The sequence below is a fragment of the Mustela erminea genome, chromosome 1 (genome assembly GCF_009829155.1).
Source record: "Mustela erminea isolate mMusErm1 chromosome 1, mMusErm1.Pri, whole genome shotgun sequence".
NCBI lineage: Eukaryota > Metazoa > Chordata > Mammalia > Carnivora > Mustelidae > Mustela > Mustela erminea.
In genome coordinates, this window is record NC_045614.1 from 91,323,459 (window position 1) to 91,345,669 (window position 22,211).

Sequence of the window (22,211 nt, forward strand, 5' to 3'; positions counted from 1 at the left end):
ATTCAAGGCATTTGTGGTCAGGAACTTTATGGTTGCTTTAATGACCATGTCTTAAACAGCCTCAGTGACACATCATGGAGACAGTTAAGAATGAAGAGAGGTGAACAGATGGAGATGAATCGTGAGGTTTCTGGTTATTGATAGTCTTAGAGCTGGATGAGACATTAGCCACTGAATAGAGCAGTGCCCTCTAATAGCAATTTCTGTGAGGATGGGACTGTCATGGGTCTGCGCAGTTACCCAGTATGACAACCACTGGCCACATGTGCTCTTGAGCACTGGGAAGGTGTCTGATCCAACTGAGAAACTGAGTTCTTAATTTTATTTAATGTTTACTAATCTTTATTTAAATAGCTATGTGTGGCTAGTGGCTACCATATTAGACAACGCAGGTCTAGATCTATCCATGAGCAGACTCCTAACCTTGGATAACATGTCTCCATATCATCCACATTCACAAACAATAATTATATAGGCTGTCATAGCAACGCCCACTCTTTGCTTGCTTGTACCAGGAAGTGTGAATAGAATATATGAAATTGTATGGAATGGGTTTCTGCTAGTCAGCTGAGGTCAATGGCTCTAGATGATATGGGGTGTGATATCCCCATAAGAGCCAACAGGGAGAGTTCCTTTCAAGGAGAATAGAAAGAGCAGAACCCCTAACAGCATCTATAATCTAGGGGGTCCCTGTGCATTCATGAGTCAGCGATAATCCCTGATTTCTCTTCAGTGAAATAAGCCATGGTCTATTCTGGCATGCTTACTGCAAGCACCGAAGGGAGTCATCTAGCCTTTCTACACCTCCTACTATGTCACAGGGAGACCTTGGCAAAGGGCCCCAGCCCACTTTCATTTCATTTTTTATTTGCTTGGATTTTATGTAAGCATTATTAATCTGTAATACCCTCACTTGTTTCAAAGGTCAAAATGTACAAAATGGCATACAATGGAAAATGACATCCAACCCAGGTCCCAGCCACCCTCAGTTCTTTTCTACAGGGTTGATCAAGGTTATCCTTTTACTATGAGTCTTTTCAGAGATACTTTATGCACATGCAAGGAAATATGTGTAAATTCTCTCTCTCTCTCTCTCTCTCTCTCATTACACAAATAGTAGTATACAGAACATACTGCTTTTTAGATGCATAATATTAAACCACAGTGGGCAGCAAATTATAGCCCACAAGCAAAATCTTAGCCTCTGCCTGTTTTTTTGCAAGCAAGTTTTACTGGAACGAACACAGCTATGCTCATTCACTTACATATTGTCTATGGCTGCATTTGCATACACCAGCAGAGCGGAATAGTGGCAGTGGAGGCCATATGGTCTGCTAGGCCTAAAATATTCACTATCTGGCCCTCGACAGAAAAAACTGTTCTAGCAATGGGTATTCCAGGACTTATTTAATGCCTCGCTGATCGATATTTAGGGAGCTTCCAATCTTTTGCTTTTATACGTTAGACTAGTCACTAACTGCATATGTCCCCCACTTCCCAATATAGCAAAATATCTGCTGGATAAATTCCTAAATGTGGAATTTCTGGGTCAAAAATTATGCACACTAGCAATTTTGATAAATATTGTCAAATTACTCTCAATCTCAGTAACAATTTACTTTCCCATCAGAAGTGTTTGACAGTGCCCATTTTCCCATATCCTCACCAATACTGTGAGTTCTCATACCCTGTGATCCTTGTCAATAGTAGAGATAAAACACAGTTTTTCAGTGCAGTTTTATTTTGCATTTCCCATATTATAAGGAAAGTGGAACATCTTTTTTACATGCTGAATTCCGGCCATATTTCTCTTGTTTATACTATCAGATCATATCCCTTGCCCATTTTTATTAGGTCTTGGACTTTTTATTACTGGTTTGTAGTGACTCTTTGTACACTAGAGAAATTAGTCCTCTCCCTGCAGTAAGTTGTACGTATGTCCCCAGCTGATCAATTGTCTTTCTATTTAAGTTATGGTAGTTCCAGGTGGCTTTCAAAAGATACTGTTAGCCAGTAGGGCAGGGTTGCTATAGGAGCTAGGAGGCCGGGGTTTGGTTCCCATCACTGTGTGTTACAGGAGCGTAGCCAAGCTGGTCAGAGCTGGGGAACAGAGTAAGGGGAATCAGTAGTAGTTAAAAGGGAAACTAAAGAGACTGTCTCATTGAGGTAAGCCCTGCCTATCTTTCACCTGTTTTTTACCCAGTACAACATGAGTATAATAGAGGCCACACCCAGACCCTCAGCTTCCATGTTGTTTCTCCAACCCCACAACTGGTCGACAACCAATATTTGAGTGATGGTCTATATTGGGGATCACCCAACACTGTAACCTCCACATGCTACCAAGAAATCTTTACTCACTCACTCATGCAGACTCCATTTGCCAAGCGAATATTTGACAAATGCCAAAAACAAGCAGGCGCCAGGCCCTGTACATGGGGCTGTGGGCACAAAGTCCCTGGCCTGTCCCTGGCCACCCAGTTCTTCAGTCTCAAAGCTATCTTAGGTATTTCTCAATGGTAGCTCTTTCCCATGAAAAGGGTAGGGACCTTACTTCTAAAATAAGAGACTTTCAAATATAAAATAACCCAAATCCCTGAGAAATTAAAGTAGTAGTATTTGCATTCAATGCTTACTGGTCTTTGAGAAGAGACAGAGCAGAGGAGACTCTTCTTTGGGATGGAACGACCTCCATGAACCAGAAGAAAAATACTATCATTAAACTTCTCCAATAATTACTTTAAGATGAAAAACATATTTTTCTCTTTGGAATTCCACTCACCGCTGAGCCTCTCCTGCTGCCTTCATCAGTGGGGTACCCTTCCTTATGACCGAGGGGCAGCAAGTCTGCAAAGCCGGGTGTCACTTGCTGTGTCCTTGGGCAGCTTCCCCACTGAGGTTGGGAATCGGTCCCATAGCCTTTCATGAGTAGCTTCAATAGCCAGGCAACTCCTGTGTCAAACAATTCAAGGAGACACTTGGCTTAGCCTAGCCAGGCCAGCCCTCCTGCCAACACCATAGTTCCACTGAGTGAGACACATACTTCTTTTTAGCTCCTGCTAAGGAGAGTTCCTGTCTCAGGTGAAGACTGGATGGCATCTGGCCTTCAGCCTACGACTGGCTGGAGTAGGTCAGGGTTGTGGATGCTGCTTGTCTAAAACTATCCTTAGCTAAGTAACATTTATATAATTCCCATGGTCATTATAATACTGATAAGCTAATCCTCCTAATTAAAAGGAGGTGTGATTTCATGCCATTGATGGGGGACCCTCCCTTTCTACAGTCCCTCGCATGTGCCTAGGACACACTGTAGACCTTTAGTAAATGTACTGGGAGTGCCCAAGGTGTGAAACACCATGTTAGGTCCCCAGTGCAGACAGAGGCATCAGTAAGAAGTTGTCCTTGCAAACAAGCTTACTACAATCTAGTGCAAGGTTGGCTGAGGGCCGGTGGCAGGCAACAGATAGAAAGACCATTCTACAAGGCAGAATACCACATGCTTGCAAGCAGAGTCAGCAGAGTATTTAGTAAGCCTGTACCAAGTGCCCAGACCAAGCCCTAAGCGCCTGATAGGCCGTCCTCATTTCATCTTCCCACAGACTTAGGTATTGTGATCTTCTCTGTTTCACAGAGGAAGGAACTAAAGCACAGAGAGGTTAGTCACTTCCCCGAGAATACACGGCTCCAGAGTGGTGAAACTGAGATTCAGACCAGACGTTCTGCCTCCAGAACCATCACTCTGGACTGCTAGGTTGGCCGGGGCAGATCACATGGAGTGCGGGGGAGTCTTGATGCATTGTCTTGTGGAATGTGAGGTTGAGAGGCCTTTGTCTTGAAGGTCCAGAAGGTTATGCCAGACTTTTGTCATGATCTTCCCAAACCATGATTCTGTGCCCTCCCCACAGGATAAGATTCCTCCTTGATATAAGATGGTGAATGCCTATCTCTGCCAGGAATTCGTTGCTTTCCCTTTCTCCATGAGAGTGAACATCATAAGGTTAGTGTGATCCCATGAGGTCCAAGAGGCTGCAGAGCAAGGCGGTCAGCTATACTCAGCAGCAGAGCAAGGCTCTTGTAAAGCTCTTGTAAAGCTGCAAAAAGAGAGAGCTCAAACCACTGGCTGAAATCCACACAGCAACTGCTGGAGAAAGGCAGAGGACACCGTTCAACCTCTCAGCACCCATCTTGGATACGTGTTCTGCTAGGAACACACCTGCGTAGCAGAGGGGTGGGTTTGGAGATGGCCCTTTTCCCCCCTCCACGTGGAGACTCTCAAATATTTCCTTCTGCCTGACTCCCAAGCATACTGTCCTTCTTCTTTCCCATCCACTTTCACGTGTACTAACGTGTACATTTAATTTAAATTTTTTTAATTTGCAATTTTTTACCATGTTTCCAAGTGTCTATGTGCTCTCCTGTCCCAGAAATATAGATGGAGTGCAAAGGCGCAGGCTGGCCCCCTGCACAACAAAGCCAAGATTTCAAGCGGGTTTGAAAGTCTGGGGACCAGCATATTTTAATCTCATTACACATCTTAGCAACTGCACTCAGCAACAAAATACAGTCCTACCTTCCTAGACTCAGGTCTAGAATGGCATACCTGCCATTTGGTCTGCGAGGAGAAATCTTGAAGGCATTGGGTGGAAGTGGAAACAGAAGTAATTATTAATCAGAAAGCATAACTCTAAAAAGCCATTGGAGAAGGACAAGTAATACTTTTAGGTGAGTTAAAGCAGCAGACTGTCCCCAGATGGAGGGCAAGCACCATTCATAAGCTGATTTGAGAAGGTATTGGGCATGATATAAAATGACACTGAATCCTATAGCGATCAAATTCATTTTTTTCTCTTTGAATCTTAATTAAACTGTATAAGAAAGTTTTCATTGGGTGCTGGTAGGTCATCAACACTACTCTTATACTCATCCATCTCACCTTTCAACAAAGAGAAAGCAGGCTTTGGGACTCAGCTGTGTGGTGGGCAACTTTTGCTCAAATACAATAACATTGGTTTATCTTAATGTCATTAATTTTTCAGCTATTTTTTGTCTATGACCAACAGTTTTACAGTTTTATCTGTTTCCTTAGCAATCTAGAACTTTGTTCCCATGGACCAGGCATCACATGGGAGTTTTAAATGCAGATTCCTGGGCCCACTCAGCTCTCCCGAATCAGAACTTGCATTTTCTTAAGTTCTCTAGATCATCCTGATGCACATAAAATTTGAGATCTTATCTACAGCTTCCATTTTAAACACATTTATTTACAAATGAAACATGAATCGATTTAAATAAAAATTGAGTCAGTATTCAGATATGTGAAAAACCATGCTACTTGTTGAATGTTTGGGAAACACTCCAATCCAGCAATCCAGCAATCATCCCGCTCCCCCCAAGATCAGCACGTACCTCTGAATACAGACCCCTCATTGTCTGGGTTGAGAAGAGGGCAGATCACCTGCAGGACTGTGGTGATGGCCTTGACCAGCAGATTTACCCCAGACCCACCTACCTAAGCTTTGAAATTTGCCTTCAGTGAGACTTGACTTCCACTCATGCCCGCTTCTGACCCAGGGTATGCTGGTAATGTTTCATATCTACTCTCCAAGGACAAATATAAGCATTTGTGTTTATGTGCCGGTCAGATTCACAATATCATATCAAGGTAAGATAGAAGTTTCTGATGATGTGTTCTTTATATAATTTTAGAGATAACCTAAATTTTAGAATAAAACACATACTTTGCTTCTCCATTTGCACCTATACCTTCAGTGTGACTGACTAGCTATCTCTTGCAAAATCTGCCGTCTTTATAATTCTGTCATCGACAATATCCAAAATCAGATTACAAAATATGCTCAATTATTAATATCCGATTAAGCAAAAAGTCACTCACATCAATGATAAATGAGAATAGGTCCAATATGAATTTTGGCTGCTATTTCCATTGACCTTAATGAGTCCTTTCATCAATGACATTAGTTATGTCTTTGCAAATCAGTAATAGTTTATAAATATTGGAAAGCTATTGCCTCTAATTTTTTTGCTATTCATAATGTGACAGCTATAGACATTTTAAGTTTAATCTGCATTATTAACATTTTCTGCATCCCTTTCTTAAGTCTAGTCAGCAAAACAATTCAAACCCTGATTTGTAGTGTTTGCCAATTTCCATGAGGTAAAAAAAACTCATCACAGCTAATTTCAAACTCCTAACTTGATGTAAATAAGCACAGAGTTTGGAAGAGATGCTCAGAAGCTCACCATTAAATGTTATGCCTACCCCACAGGTACCATCGATATAAATAACTTTGATACAGCACAGATAATGATAAAATGTAAATAAATTAGCAAGGGATGTGTTTGGAGTATTACCATTTAATATATATTAATTGTAAGTGGATATAATTTAATTTTTAATGATGGCTGTGTTTACCAAGCAGCTTACAGACTTCCTGAAAATTTAACCCTCAGCTCTCGTGAGCTGTCAGGCCTGGGCCCCAGCTGCCGGCTGTCAGCTGCTCCTGGCCGTTCTATCCACCTGCTCCTTCCAGCTGCATCTGTCTGCCGGAACCCCGCCCGCCCACCCACACAGCCCACCTGGCCAAGTCCCAACCCCAAAGACAGGGAGAGAAATGGGGTGACCCATCACAGCAGGACTTGACAGACCACGAGGATGTTTTAGAGGGGTCCACCTTCACTTAGGGGAAGATGGCTCTACTTTGGGGGCTCTTTTTTTCTTTAAGATTTTATTCATTTTTTTTATTATTTTTTTTAAAGATTTTATTTATTTATTTGATACAGAGAGAGAGATCACAAGTAGGCAGAGAGGCGGGGCAGGGGGGGAAGCAGGCTCCCCTCTGAGCAGGGAGCCCAATGTGGGGCTCAATCCCAGGACCCTGAGATCATGACCTGAGCCGAAGGTAGAGGCTTAACCCACTGAGCCACCCAGGTGCCCCAAGATTTTATTCATTTATTTGATGAAGAGAGAGACAGCAAGAGAGGGAATGCAAGCAGGGTAAGTGGGAGAAGGAAAAGCAGTTTTCCCACTGAGCAAGGAACCCAACGCGGGGCTCAATCCCAGAATGCTGGGATCATGACCTGACCCAGAGGCAGATGCTTAACGCCTGAGCCACCCAGGTGCCCCCACTCTTGGGGCTCTTGATGAATTGGTGGAAATGAATTGGTGGAAGCAGTGGCTTTCAAAATTGGTTGAGAGTACAGCTCTGGCATGGGCCGCAGCATTTCACAGACCATTCGATCTTGAGAAAATAACTCAGTCTCTCTCTGCCTCAGTTTCCTCATGTAAAATAGGAATAACAATGACACTTGCTTCATAGAGTCGTGAAGATCAGCTGAAATAATGGACTTAAGCGGTTAATGGAGTGCTTGGCCCAGAATAAGTGCTTAGTGCCTGTTCGTTATCATTAGCAGTAAGTACCCAACCTAGAGCAGCTACAAACTCATTTTTGGCTGATACTACTTTTTACATCTAGAAAAGTATATGCAGTCACTATTTGCATGCCTTTAAGGTTCTACAAGTTTCCATACTTATAACCTGTTGGAAGTGTCATAGTGTCTCCTCTCATTGTCATTTGCATTCTGTAGGGAGGGACTAGGGCTCAGAGAGGCTGAATGATGGTCCATGGACACACAGCCATGGGCTGACTGGTCCGAGCTGGGCCCACAGCTTCCATTCACCTATCGCTGATCCCAGACCTTTAATGGATGTTTTTGTTAAGTTCTGTCTAGCCCTCACACAGGAAGAACTACACCTGGGATGAGCCCTTTGACCCCAGTTTTCTTAGTCAGTCAGTTTGACTGGACTATTGTTGCATAACCCTGTAAATAAGTATTCATATGTAGTAAAAATGATCAATCCAGAACAGGTTTTTTTCTCCCATATCACTGACTTAGAGACGTGTGTCAGGCTGTACCAAAGATGAATGAAAGTGATCTCTAGTTTTTCCCCTTTCTCCAACAAAGAGAGAAAGAATGACCTATTCCCCCGAAAGTATGGGAAAGAATCAGACTATGTCCTTGCTGAGGGAGAAACTGCAAAACACAGACCTTCCCCTTGTGTTCACAACTGTGGCCAGACTGGTTTTTACAAGGAAACAGGGACTATCAGATCAAGTTGGATAGTTCCACATTTGAAGAAGGTGTGAGGCAACTGGCACTGCCTGACAGTATTGGGAGGGGTTGGGAGTTCTCTGAAAGGCAATTTGTCAACATCCATCAAAATGACAGTTGCATACCCTTTGACTCAGCAGTCCCGCTGCAGGGATTTACCCCACAGAGATACTCCCACGTGTGGAAAATGAGGGTTGTAGGTAATTCTTTACACCATTGTAACAGGCAAAGACTGGAAACAATCTAAGTGCTCCTCAGTGCAGGGCTTCTAGATAATTCTGTACTTCCAAACAAGGCAATACTCTGGAGCCATTAAAAAGAATGTAATTAATTCACATACACTGGTAGAGAATATTTTCTAGGATATATGAAGTACCAAAGCAAGTAGAGGATGATTATATATATTTAATTATAAATGTATGAAATATTTGGCGGGTGGGGGAGTGCCTGGGTGGCTCAGTTGGCTAAGCGATTGCCTTCAGCTCAAGTCATGATCCTGGAGTCTCAGGATCGAGTCCTGCATCAGGCTTCCTGCTCATCGGGGGAGTCTGCTTCTCCCTCTGACCACTCCCTTTTGTGCTCTCTCTCTTCATTCCCTCTCTTTTTTTTTTTTTTTTTAAAGATTTTGTTTATTTATTTATTTGACAGACAGAGATCACAAGTAGGCAGAGAGGCAGGTAGAAAGAGAGAGGGGAGGAAGCAGGCTCTCCGCGGAGCGGACAGCCCGATGCGGGGCTCGATCCCAATACCCTGGGATCATGACCTGAGCCGAAGGCAGAGGCTTTAACCCACTGAGCCACCCAGGCACCCCTTCATTCCCTCTCTTTAAGAAAGAAAGAATATAACAGATAGATATAGATATCATATATGTGCACGCGCGCGCGCGTGTGTGTGTGTGTGTGTGTGTGTGTGTGTGTGTATAATTTCTGGAAAGAGGTATAAGAAACTGGAAGGAGGAGAACTAGGTAATTAAGGCACAGGGACAAAAGGAGACTTTCTCCCATAAATCCTCCAGAAAAAGATTTTGAATTTTATTCTACTTGCATGCACTATATGTTCAAATTCAATAAATGCTTGTATGCAAATCAGGAGGAAGGGTGCCCGTGGAAAAAGAGGGATTTTTCAGTCAGCCAACTATTTGAGTTAGAGGCTGTGGAGTGGGTCCTGGGAAGTGCAGGAGGGAAAGCGGGCTTTGGGCTGTCCACGCAACCCCTGCTCACACGGAGACCTGCCCCTTCCCAGCAACAGGCAGAGATGGCCCGCATGGCACAGACCCAGGAGGAGAAGCTGGCTGCTGCCCTCAGGCTGGAGCTGCACAACACTTCGTGCCAGGTCCAGAGCCTCCAGGCGGAGACAGAATCCCTGCGGGCCCTGGTGAGTGGGCTGGGAAGATCCCTGGCATTTCTTACATCAATTTTTACTCTCAACTGCACTGTGGTCATCTGGGTTAGAGTTCACAAGAGTCTTGAGGATCAGCCGATACCGAATCACAAGTATAGTGAAGGCTGTTAGTGCCCCACCGGAATACACAACACGAGGCCACTGCTGAGAGTGTTCGCCGCTCACATCCACAGATGTCCCACTTCTCCAGAGAACTGGCCTCAGCCAAACAGTAGACACCTGGCCTGGGCGGTTAGGCCCACCTTCTCTAGCCCTCAGCCAATGACTGGCTGACATGGGGTTTAAAAGCCCAGCCCACTGGCTTCCAAGTGGAATGGGTTTCGCCCTGTACTTCACCCTCGCAGTCTCCCTGTGGGATCAGACGGTACCAGACTCCAACTGAGACTTCCTCCTGGCTTAGCGCCTTCCTCTGTCCTATCCGGCTTTCCTTGCTCCCCTTCGCTTGAGAGCAACCCTTTAACTCTTTACATGTACCAAGATCCCTGGCTCAGACTCTGCTTCTGGGAAAGCCAAATTAAGACTAGGAAGCTCCTCAGACTCACTGGGATTTGTGGGAAGGTCTCTTGCATTATTTATTATTAATAATAATTAAAATAATTATTAATACAGCAATTTACCCTCTGCTTTCTGGGGGTGAACTGAAGTTCTATTAGGGTACTAAGCCTACAGCTCCTCCTTGATGGCCCCTGTGGGGGGGCCTATGTGTACCAATTTGAACCACAAGCATTTTGTCCACACTGCAGTTTGTGAGGGGATGGTTCATGTAATTCTTATGCAGCTGAGGTGGTCTGGACTCTACTGAGGCCCAAGGAGCTCCTGTCTCTCATCAGCTTCAAGCCTTGGGGGAAGTTCCAATACTATCGCTAGTGCCCCTTTCTTCTACCACTCCCATACACCCTCCTCATCTCAATCTTGCCACCCAAATCCATTCCATCACCAAACCAGCAGCCCGACCTCCCAATGCAGTCTTAGCCTACCATTAAGTTAGTTCAAGGATTTATTCTAGTTGGTTCCCTCAGAAACAACATTTGCACTACCCATGGTCAAGATCATTCCATCAACCCTGAGTTCCCCTCTTTCATGTGTCTTCCATTCCCTTGGGTCCATCATCCTCTGGATAACAAGGTCACACGATACCCAGTCAGCTCAGGAAGACGCTGACTTGCCACAGCACAGCACATGACACACAACTCACTGTCACAGCTCTCCCTCACATTCTGTGATGGGATTGGGGTCACTGCAAGGGGATGTGAGAAAAGGATCGGAGGTGAGAAAAATCAGGAAACTACAGCCCAAAGCAATGCCATTTTAGGTTTTTTTTTTTTTTAATTGTCTGAAAGACAATTGCATTATTTACTCAGAGTTATGTGAATTTATGCTCATTCATTTTATTCCCTTGCCCTAACCCTTGATCCTAATATTAGGGGTGCTGCCTTTTCCCCAAGTCCCTTTAAACATGCATAAGGGGGTTGCCATTTATTCCCCAGATGTCTTTGTGATTGCCAAAACTCCACTCTTCCATAACAGAAAGTGCCAGGCAAAACGCTGGTGACACACACTGAAGCCCACATCATCAGAAAAGCCTGGATGAATTGCACCTGAGGGGTGGCAGCCCGTCACTCAGCACACATTCCACACAGATACTTGCTCCAGCTGTGTGCTGAGCCCTCCATGAGGAAGGTCCCAGGGACACAACCATGAAGTGAATGGTTCCCGTCCTCTAGAAGCTCATAACCACATTGGGTTCAACCAAATGACAGAACATAGAAGAGGGTACTGTGCTCCCCAGAGCGGTTGCTCCTAGCAGCCTCCATTCTCAGCAAGCTCCAGCCTGCCCTCACCTCTGTCCCTCAGCAGATGCTGTCACTCACACCATTCTGCAGGTAGGATTAAGGTCCCCAAACACGAGATCCTCTGTCTTCTGTTTCCAAACTCTGTTTCCAAAACACCTCTGAAGTTTTATCTCCTCTCTCCTCCCTTCAGTAAATTTCCCCTCTCCCCTGGTGTCCCGTGTGGGGCATTTCTCTATCTACTGTCCTTTCCTGCATTTTCAGGGTCCCTCCCTCCACTGGGATTGCCTGGCGGTAAAATAGAAAGATTCCTTTTCCAGACCTTCTAGCACCCCCAGTGCTTGGGCTTCATTTACAGACCAGCCCGGTTTCCACAGGAAGGGAAATGCCCAGAACCACCCTTTGGGGTGGTTGGTCTCCTACACTTGAGCCCTTGGACATGTTCTTCCCATGGCTGCAAGGAGACCCATCCCCTCAACTCTGCCCACCCTTACCTGTCTTCACACCCTTGGTACAAGTGAGGTAGAAGATACGCAAGTGCTACACACAGGGAAAAGCCTAGATCCTGACTCCCACAGGTGGGGTGACCTCTCCACCTGCCACCCACTCGCTTTCACAGTCCTGTGGTTCACGTGGTTCTATCAGCTCATCCACCGACATCACATCAACTCCTTGAGGACAGAGACCATGTCTCATTTGTTTCATGTCCCCAAAGCCCTTGATGAGGGTCCAGAATGTCATTTCTTCAAAGTGATACTAATAGTAAGGAGAGCATGCTCGCATGCATTCTCTCATCGGACACTCATAGAGACACTGAGAAGTGTGGTGACTGACGACCCATTTTGCAGAAGAGCAAACTGTGATTCAGGGGTTTGCCCGTGAACACGAAGTAACAAGTGGGAGAGCCAAGCCCTTCTGGCTCAATTGCACTTCTAGACCACAGCAGGCCTCTGTAATTGGGGATTGGCCCTCACTCTGGGATCTGGAATCTTGACTCCTCTACTTATCAGTGGAGTGATGCCTCTAAGATTCTGTTTTCTCACTTGCGAAGTGAGGATCTCTTCGGGTTATCATATGTATCTGTCGTGTTAGTGGCTTAAGGCAACAGTAAAAAATGTGTTCATTCAGTCTGCAATTTAGGTGGAGTCCAGCAGAGACAGCTGTGCCCTCTGCTGGGGCCGGCCCTTCCAAGAATGGTGGTTTCTGCTCACATATGTGGAGCCTCAACTGTGCATCTCTTTTTCTTCCTCCATGGGGCCTCTTCAGGTGGCTAGCTGTGACTTCCTCAAATCATGGCAGTCTCGTAGTCAGACTACTGCTGTGGCATCCAGCTTCCCTCAGAGCATCAGCACAGAAGCTACCAGGCCTCTTACCACTCTTACCAGGCCTGAAAAATCCCTGAATATCACTTATACAGAACTCTGTTGGTCTAAGCAGTCAAAGGCCATCCCAGATCCCACAGGAAGGGAAAGAAACTCCACCTCCTGACGAGGCAGTGGCAAGGCCACCTAGAGAAAGAACACATGGGATGGAAATAGGGATTGCACCTGCCTTTGGAAATGTGCTCTGTCGACGGACCGACCAGTATTTGCCTCATAAAGTCATGGGGATGATGACTTATGAAACAACGCAGGTCAAGCCCTTAGCACAGTGCCTGGCACAGAGTGAGCAGTCAATAACTGGTATCCATTACTGCCTACCATTGTAAAATTATTATTATAACCACTGAAATAATAATCCCAGGTTGGCATCATCCAATCACCTCATTCAAACCCCATCGTCCTGACTATCGGAACAAATCAGAAGAAAATTCACACCCCCAACCAGAAGATGTAGGAGTAGTGACATGCTGGCTGTGCTTGGGACCCAGGACAGGCCGCCTCTGTCCCCTGCGAGCTAGTAGATCAGAGCTCTGGTCACTGGGCCTTCCAGTCAAGGATAGGAGCCCAGATAGCCGGAATAAGGAGCACACCTTCCTGCAGCTTTCAGACACAGCTCAGTCCATCCAGCCACACCTGTTATCCTTGGTCAGAGCAACCTGCACACACACAAGGCCCCCACAGCTCATCTAAGCCTCAGACAGGTGAGCTGGCAGCACTGGCTGTCCCCTTGGCCAGCAAGGCCCTCTTTGTATTGACAACCAGACACCAGTAATGGTGCTTAAAGTCTACTGAGCTCTGTGTTGTGTCAACTCAAATCAGGAATGGAGTTCAAGTCCAGAAATCACTTAAGGTTACTATTTTTACTTTATGAAGGGCTTAGCAATTCATAGAAGTCCCTTCAAATCTCCAGACACTGGGGAATAAGTATGCTTCTGTGACCTGGGTTTGCTTGCCAGTGCTGTGCTACTGTGGGGGCTGGAGTGGGGAGATGGGCAGCAGTGGCCTGATTGCCATTGCTCGAGCCCAAGCATCTCTGTGAGAACCAGGCGAGGATGTCAGGGACTTAGGTGGGAAGAAGCTGGACCGAGACACTGACGATGGGATGGAAGAGACAGAGGACCTCTGACAGGCATTTGCACAAACATATGTTGGGCAATAGGTCCTAAGTCATCAGAGCAAACTTCAGGCCAAACGGAGAAGTCACCTGTGAACATGGAGCAAAAACTAGACAAATGATCCAAACATGATTCCACGAAAGATCTTTCTAAACAACAGGTGTTACAGGTACAACATTAACACTAAACACGACAAGGAATTTCCTGATGAGCAAAGTGGGAAAACCCAGAGAGTTTGGAACAAGTGATTCTCAAAGTGCAGGGGGCCATTTCCACATCTTCTTTGCCATAGAGGGGTTTTCAGGTCTCACCAAAATAATAACCCTAGGCCAGATGCTGATCTAGATTTCTTTTCTACTAGTCACATTTTTGCCACCTGTAAATGTATCTAGGATGGGAATCTGACTCAATATTCTTATGTCTTATGGAATTAAAATGGTTTAAATAAGGTGATATGATGGCCCCTGCTTAACAGGAGCCATGATTCAAGATGGCATCATGACCAAAAAGTGTCCATTTCAACCACAGTAATCCAAAAGGTATGAAAAATCTCCTAGGAGACAAGGTACAGAAAGTTGTTTTAATGATATTTTATCTCAACTTGAGAAAATATTTATCTGTTCTTATGTGTTATGTAAAAAGCCAGATGCTAAATTATAGGTGCACCATGATTACAACTATTAAAAATGTTAAGGATAGATGCACACAGCTTTTTAAACATGTTTGGTGGTCAGTCCTACAGTTTGCAGGGCTTGCTATATGAGAAAATGAGGTCTCCTGTCTAATGGTGAGACAGGTAGAGCAATAAGTGTAACCATAATACAAGTATTGTCATCCTGGGCAACACACCCAGATGAGCCCCTACTCTGTGCCAGCCCCTGTCTTACTATGAGAGTTACAGAAATGTCCTTTCATCTCTGAAGAGCTCACTGTCTGGTAGAGGAAACATGCCTTTAAGCAGCTCAGCCCACTATGACAAGTTTAAGGGCATGCATGTACTTGGGCAGCCATGGAAAGCCAGAGGAGGGGTCCCTAACCCCGCCTGGTGGGGGGAAAGGGCAAGAGACTATCAAGGAAGAAGGAAGCCTTCCTGGGGGAGGTGACCCCCAAGCTTGGACTTGGAGATGAATAGGAATGATCCAGGTGAGAAAGAAGGGGAGATACAAACCCAGATTTGGACTTTCGACAAAGCACAGTTATTGCTGTGTAGAGAATGCAGGGGTAGGAGGAACTAGAGACCAAGAGATGAGTTACAAGCTACTAAGCTTACCCCAGGGGAGCAGTGATAAGCGTCCATCCTGGGCACTGGTGGCTGGGGGAGAGAGGGCACAGAAGTGAAAACTTTCCAGAATACCTAAAAGGCAGGACTCTGTGATGATTGGATTGCAGAGGGAAGGAAGATGAGGGACTTGCCTTTCCCTTGTTTCTAGTGCATGTGAATTCATCAGCAGAAGCACAGGAGAGGTGGGCAGGTTCAGAAAGAAGTTGGTGGCTCCACTGCGGATACGTTGATTTGAGGTGCCCATGACTTGTATATATTTCCAGGAAGAAACTCAGCAGGTTTATGCTGGTGGGAGACATCTGTCCTGGAAACATCAATGCAGGAGGCATTGGGAGAGAGACAGCTAAAGTCATGAGTGTGGCAAAGACCAACCAACACAGGCCCAGGAAGCAGAGCTCAGAGAGAACAGGCTCAAGATAGGACCTTGGGGAGCCCACAGTGAAGGGGCAGATAGGAGAAGAGGCATTAGCCAAGGTGTGCTACTAACACACTGAAGAAAACACTGAGTGTGCAACGGCCAGAGACATTCATTCGAACTCTGGCAATCTGGCCAAGAGTGTCGGAGGAAAAGGCGTTTTAGCTGAATGATGGATGCGGTTTCAGCTGTGGAGGGGGAAAGGGTCCCGCAGGGAGTGAGAAATCATGAGCAGAAAGGCCCAGAGGCAGTTCAGAGAGCAAGGTTTCTTTGAAAAAAAACACCTGCAAACTGTCTCTCCGGTGTGTGTCAGTTTCTCACTCTCATTTTTCCTCTCGTTATCTTTCACACGTTTTCATTCTGTCTCATCAGTACACTTCATCCTTCTCCCTCTCCTTCCCCTCTTGGCCGTCTTCCTCCCGCACCCCCTCAGCAGAAGAATCTGTGAATGAGACCAAACAAGAGTCCGGCCTCTGGAGGTGGAGTCATGGCTTCCCTCTGCAACCCAGCCAGGCCCTTGGAGTTAATGGGCGGCCCAGGCCCAGCGCAGCCCCTCGCGCCGCTCTGCCCAACTCCCTCCTCAAGGGCCCTGCGTGCGGCCTCGGGTGTGGACCGTGTTCTCTCTTTGGCAGAAACGAGGCCTGGAGAACACGTTGCACGACGCCAAGCACTGGCACGACATCGAGCTCCAGAACCTGGGCGCCGTGGTGAGCCGGCTGGAGGCAGAGCTCAGGGAGATGCGCTCTGAGGCCGAACAGCAGCAGCAGGCTCGCGAGCATCTGCTGGCACACAAGGCGCAGCTGCAGAGGGACGTGGCGTCCTACCACGCCCTGCTGGACAGGGAGGAGAGCGGGTAAGCCTCTCGCCGCCCCTCATTCCTGGGACACCTCTACATACCCAGGGGTTCAAAATTAAAACTTCGTTAAACCCTAAAGAAGTAATTAAGGTAAGAAGGAAAAATCACCCTCAAACTCCCCCGACACACACACACTCCCACAGCCTGTGACCTTGCAGGAATTTTTTTTTTTCAAATTAATTTTTTAAATTCAATTAATTGACATATAATGTATTATAGGTTTCAGAGGTGGAGGTCAGTGATACATCAGTCTTAAATAACACCCTGTGCTCATTACATCACGTGCCCTCCTTAATGTCTATCACCCGCTTACCCCATCCCCCACCACCCTCCCCTCCAGCAGCCCTCAGTTTGTTTCCTGTGATTAAGAGTCTCTTTTGGTTTGTCTCCCTCTCTGGTTTTGTCCTGTTTTACTTTTTCCTCCCTTCCCCTAGGAACCTCTGTTTTGTTTCTTAAATTCCATGTATCAGTGAGATCTGATGATAATTGTCTTTCTCTGATTGACTTATTTTTCTTAGCATAATACCATCTAGTTCCATCCACGTCATTGCAAATGGCAAGATTTCTTTTTTGATGGCTAAGTAGGATTCCATTGTGTATATATACCACATCTTCTTTATCCATTCATTTGTCAATGGACATCTAGGCTCGTTCCATAGTTTGGCCACTTTGGACATTGTTGCTATAAACATTGGGGTGCACATGCCCCTTCTGATAACTACGTTTGTCTCGTTGGGGTAAACACCCAGTAGTGCAATTGCTGGGTCGAAGGGGAGCTCTATTTTCAACTTCTTGAGGAGCCTTCATACTCTTTTCCAGAGTGGCTGCACCAGCTTGCATTCCCACCAACAGTGTAAGAGGGTTCCCCTTTCTCCACATTCTCGCCAACATCTGTCTTTTCCTAACTTGTTAATTTTAGCCATTCTGACTGGTGTGAGGGGCTATCTCATTGTGGTTTTGATTTGTATTTCCCTGCTGCTGAGTGATGTTGTGCTTTTTTTCATGTGTCTATTGCCCATTCATATATATCTTCTTTGGAGAAATGTCTGTTCATGTCTTCCTTGCATGATTTTTCTTTTCTTTTTTTTTAAGATTTTATTTATTTATTTGACAGAGAGAGAGAGCACAAGTAGGCAGAGAGGCAGGCAGAGAGAGAGGAAGGGAAGCAGGCTCCCCGCTGAGCAGAGAGCCTGATATGGGACTCGATTCCAGGACCCAAGATCATGACCTGAGCTGAAGGCAGAGGCTTAACCCACTGAGCCACCGGCGCCACCCCCCTTGCATGATTTTTCTATTTGTATATTCACATCTGCATGTATACACATACACACACGGACATAGTGCTATGTGTTTGGACATACTAAGGACATACATACTGTCTGTTAGGACTAATTTCAGATGCAGGTAATAGACCCTCATTAATAGGGCTACAAACCAATGCTCCTGAAACTTTAATGTGCACTCAGAACATCAAAACCTGAGCATCTTTTGTAATTTTTGATTGAACTATAATGAACATACAGTGTCATATTAGTTTCAAATGTGCAATGATTCAACAGCTGTAGACGTGACTCAGTGCTCATTAAGATAAGTGTTCTCTTAATCCCCTTCACCTGTTTCCCCCATCCATTTCCCACCCCCACTCCCCTCTGGTTACCATAAGTTTGCTCTCTATATTTAAGAGTCTGTTTTTTCACTTATAGATAGAATTTAAGAACAAATGAAAAAAGAAAAAAAGACAAAAAATAGATTCTTAAATACAGAGAACAACCTGGGGATTTTTTTTTAATGCAGACTCTGCCTCACTAAGTCATGGATTAGGCCAGAAATTCTTCATGTATAACAAAACTTCAGGTGATGCCTGTGACTGCTGGTGCACAAACCACACTTTGAGTGGCCAGGGCACAAACCGTGTTTAGTTAAGAGTTCCAGAAAAGGGGTGCCTGGGTGGCTCAGTCGGTTAAGCCTCTGCCTTCGGCTCAGGTCATGATCTCAGGGTCCTGGGATCAAGCCCCACATCGGGCTCTCTGCTCAACAGGGAGCCTGCTTCCCCAACCCCCACCTCTCTCTGCCTGCTTCTCTGCCTACTTGCGATCTCTCTCTCTCTGTCTCTGTGTGTGTCAAATAAATAAATAAAATCTTTATTTAAAAAAAAAAAAGTTCCAGAAATAAGGTGGTCTAGGACTCTCTCTGATTTCAGTAAGGTCCCAAGCTCTTTCATCTTTCTCGTTTTACCATCCCTGATATATGGGTTTTTTGTCTTCATTTCATTACCCATGGTTGCCAAATGCCTACCACAGCTCCAGACATCATATCCTCATTCATGGTAAGAAGAAGGAGAGGGAAGAGAGGGGCAGCCAAAAAGCTTTTCCATGTGTGGCTCTCTTCTTTTATCAGTGAAGGAAAGACATGTTGAGAAGGCTTCCAGTGGATTTTCCCTTACATTCCATTGACCATGGCTTGCTCACGTGAGCATACCTACTGCAAGGGATGCTGGGAAAGCAATTACTTAGCTTCTCCAGCCTCCATACTGGAGAGAGGCAAGGGGTAGCAATAGCACCTAAACATGTGTATATGTATGTGTATGCACACACACATAGATACGTGTCTATAGGCAGTCTTCTTTTAATGGGTAAGGATTCCAGGAGCATATGCCTAAGTCTTGAGACTGCTTCCTTGCCAGCTTGTTAAAGAAATCCAAGCTTTTATTCTATCATAATTCTGTATCTTCATATTTCCCTCCAAAGTCCTTTTCAAGATACACTTCAAATAATGAATAGAATATCAGCTCTGAGAGACAACTTAGTGATTACATAATCCAACCCGAGTTTCGGAGAGAATACACAAGCCCAGAGGAGAAAAGGATGTGTTCACGATCACACGGGGAGGTGGAGGCAGAGCTGGGACTGGAGCCCAGGTCTCCTGGCTTCTCCAATGTGCTGGGTAAAATTTTTTTCTTCTGAAGGCAAGATAGCTGTATAGAAGCAACCTAATCCTCCCTCTTTTCCAATACAAAATATGTCATCCAGCTCCTTTCCAACTGTCTTTTTATTGGATTAATTATAAAAGCTAGATGTTCCTAGCAAAGCTCATGTTTTCATATGCCCATGAACATTTGAATAAATACATATAATAGTTTTAAACATATACAAAAAGTAATGAGTTAGGCTGAATTTGCTTCAAGAATATTAGAACTCAATTAGTGAGTGCCCGCTAGGTACCAGTGCAGTCTCAAGCTCTTTATCTTCATTTCTCCCCAAAACCCTGTCAGGATGACATCATTCTTCCCACTTTAAAGAGAAGAGACAAAGCATCAGAGAGCTTAAGTCATTTGCCCAAGATCACACACCTAATAATCTTCAACAGGGGTTTGAAACCCAAACTGCCTTGTTCCAAATGCCTAATTCTTTTCACCTGCCTTTCCTACATTCCCACTGTGATATCTTTACTAATTTTCATCATCTATGACTTCTCTCACTTGTGTTTTTTGTTGCAGCCAATGATGAAACTTCCTCTTTTCATGAAGAATATGCCACCTCTCTCACGAAGTGACCCGTGAAGTTCCTAGAGGAGTTTCCCCATCGCCCAGACTCCCACCACCGCCCTGTCTTCCCAAGCTGGATTCCTTGCTGGATTCTCTGGTTGATTCAGCTTACTCTGAAAAGCATCTTGAAGTGGAGAGGGTCCTTCTGCCTTAATTTAAATAGTCTGTAGCTTGATCGCCCTCCCTTGTCCCTCTCCAAATAAATGCTTTGTGTGTGGCTTCCAGTCTGCCCACCTTGTTCAACCCACTGTCAGGGGAAGAGGAGTGTCTCTTCACCTGCCTGGCCTTTGCTCCTGGAGCCATTCTGCAGGCGTCCTTGAGCATGACGCCATCTGCCTCGTTATCCAAGGGTCAGCTGCTCTTGGGTTTAGGGATGTAAATGTACGGCTTAGGCAAGACTTGTGCTCATGGCATGTCAGATTGCCACAGTTTGGGGGCAAAAACAACACTCGTGCTAGAGAGTGGACTGGCATAGTGCTTTGCTGAATATATCATGATCGCAAGCAACCCAGATCATTTAGATCCCTTTAGTGCACGCTGCACAGGCATATATGTGCAGACATACACATCTCTCTGAGATGGCAGGGCGTCTATCCATCAGTGTAAAGGGTACTTGAATTTAAGTCGGGAAGGGGGGGGGCATTAGTTGTGTTGTGGTTGCCTACCTCACCAGCAGCCTTAAGATTTTTTTCCAGGGTCCTTCCCCCAGCCTTCTCAGGGCCCAGCCCAGCCAAATATAGTTTGTGAATCTGTCACCTACCCAGGCAAGACTCCCCTGCCTTCTGATTAAAACTGAAACCACCACCTGTGTCCTACCACAGGCTCTCAGTGTCTCCAAAACCACACACACAAAGCCCAGACTTAATTTCTTAATTCTTCCCCCGAGCTTCTGTTAGTGCACCTGCCACACGGAATTACAGACCAAAATATCCACTCTGAGTCTGTCCTCCTAAGTGGCCAATCCAGACAGGGGGATGTGTCCAATATGGACACATTCAAAGACACCCACCGCCTACCCCTGGGGTTCTAAGTAGCCGAAGCCGACATAAACAAAAGAAACCTTCTTTAACCTGAAGAACAGCTTTAGAAGAGAAGCAAGGGAAGAAGTGGGGGGGGGGGGGTCTCCTGGTTGACATCCCGCCAACTGTCTTCCCTTTTTAGCTTCTAGGATCAAAGGAATTATATTCAGAAGTCATGTGGGCAGGACAGCTATTTACAGCTCGCACGACACCTTTACAGAATTCTGTTTGTTGTTTGAGGCATAGAAATTGTCAAGGCATCACCTAACTCTATTCCTTGGCAAAGCACCAATCCCCTGCACAGCTGCGTGCTCCCCTGGCACCCGCAGGGGAAGAGTGGGTCCAAGGGCCTCCCTGGAAAAGAGCGTTCACCGGGCGAGCCATGCGGGCTGCTCAGGTCTGAATACACATTTTCCCAAAGAAAATAGATGAGTGGCCAGCTGAGGTCTGCTGTTTTTCTTTCTTGCTTGTTACAATTAGTTTTCTGCCCCCAGCCAAGACCTAAATCCCTAACGGAACACAGCTGGAGGGCCCCAAAGGTCAGCCATCCAAAGGAGGTACTTCGGAGTCTGAAGGGCCATGCGTTTTCCAGAACCTGGAAGCCGTTTCAGCGATTGGACGGAGGGGAGAGCGGAACGCACGCCCTCCCACGTTTGCAGCAGACAGCGTGCTGCGCGCACTCTGTCTCCTACGCTCCCTGCGCTCCAAGTGCAGCTGCTATAAATCATTAAGTTAATCATCCTTTGGCCTGGAGAGCCGAGGCAGACTGGGGCTTGCGGTTCTCAGCACAGTTTCCTGCTGTTTCTAATGAGGCTTCATAAACAGGTAAGAAAAAGCGCCGTTGGCCCCCTGATTCCGCCAGGGCCTTCCTGAACCCGGGCTTCCTCTCGCAACATCCGGTAAAATTACATCCTGGCAGCGGCTGGCTGGCAGGTGGCGGGGAGGCTGCTGCTCGTGCTGGTGTCAAGGACAGAGCATTTGTTCTGCAGCAGACCGGAGAAGGGCTTCCAAGGGGCTCTTCCAAAAGCACAGACGCGCTCTATTTCCAGACCAGGTAAAGCCACTGGCCTCCGGCTTCGAGCCTGGAGCACAGGGTAAATACGCAGGGAGATTGCTAGAATGTCCATCTGCTGGTTTTCAGACCAAGAACAGCCCCACCTTCACTGTCCTCTAGAGCACTTCTAGGCACCTCCTGGCGCCCAGGCATTTTGCTGGACTTTGAGGATAGTGGTAAACAGGCGACCCTTTCTGCCCTGGGCGGGGTTACTCTTCCCCTG

The 22,211-nt window shown here is 45.9% G+C and overlaps 1 protein-coding gene across 2 annotated transcripts in view; it reads left to right on the forward strand.

The window, feature by feature from the left end:
* Window positions 1-19,955, forward strand: part of BFSP2 (beaded filament structural protein 2) — a 62,720-nt gene extending 42,765 nt beyond the window's left edge. Inside the window, exons 5-7 of one of the 2 annotated variants that reach the window (XM_032333388.1) lie at window positions 9,373-9,504; window positions 16,148-16,368; window positions 19,868-19,955. In XM_032333388.1, coding sequence (XP_032189279.1) covers window positions 9,373-9,504; window positions 16,148-16,368; window positions 19,868-19,874 — 360 coding nt within the window. In that variant the 3' untranslated portion in view covers window positions 19,875-19,955. Of the gene's footprint in view, window positions 1-9,372; window positions 9,505-16,147; window positions 16,373-19,867 lie in introns of those variants that run through there. The other variant, XM_032333393.1, reaches the window with a different exon arrangement.
* Window positions 19,956-22,211: the final 2,256 nt, after the last annotated feature.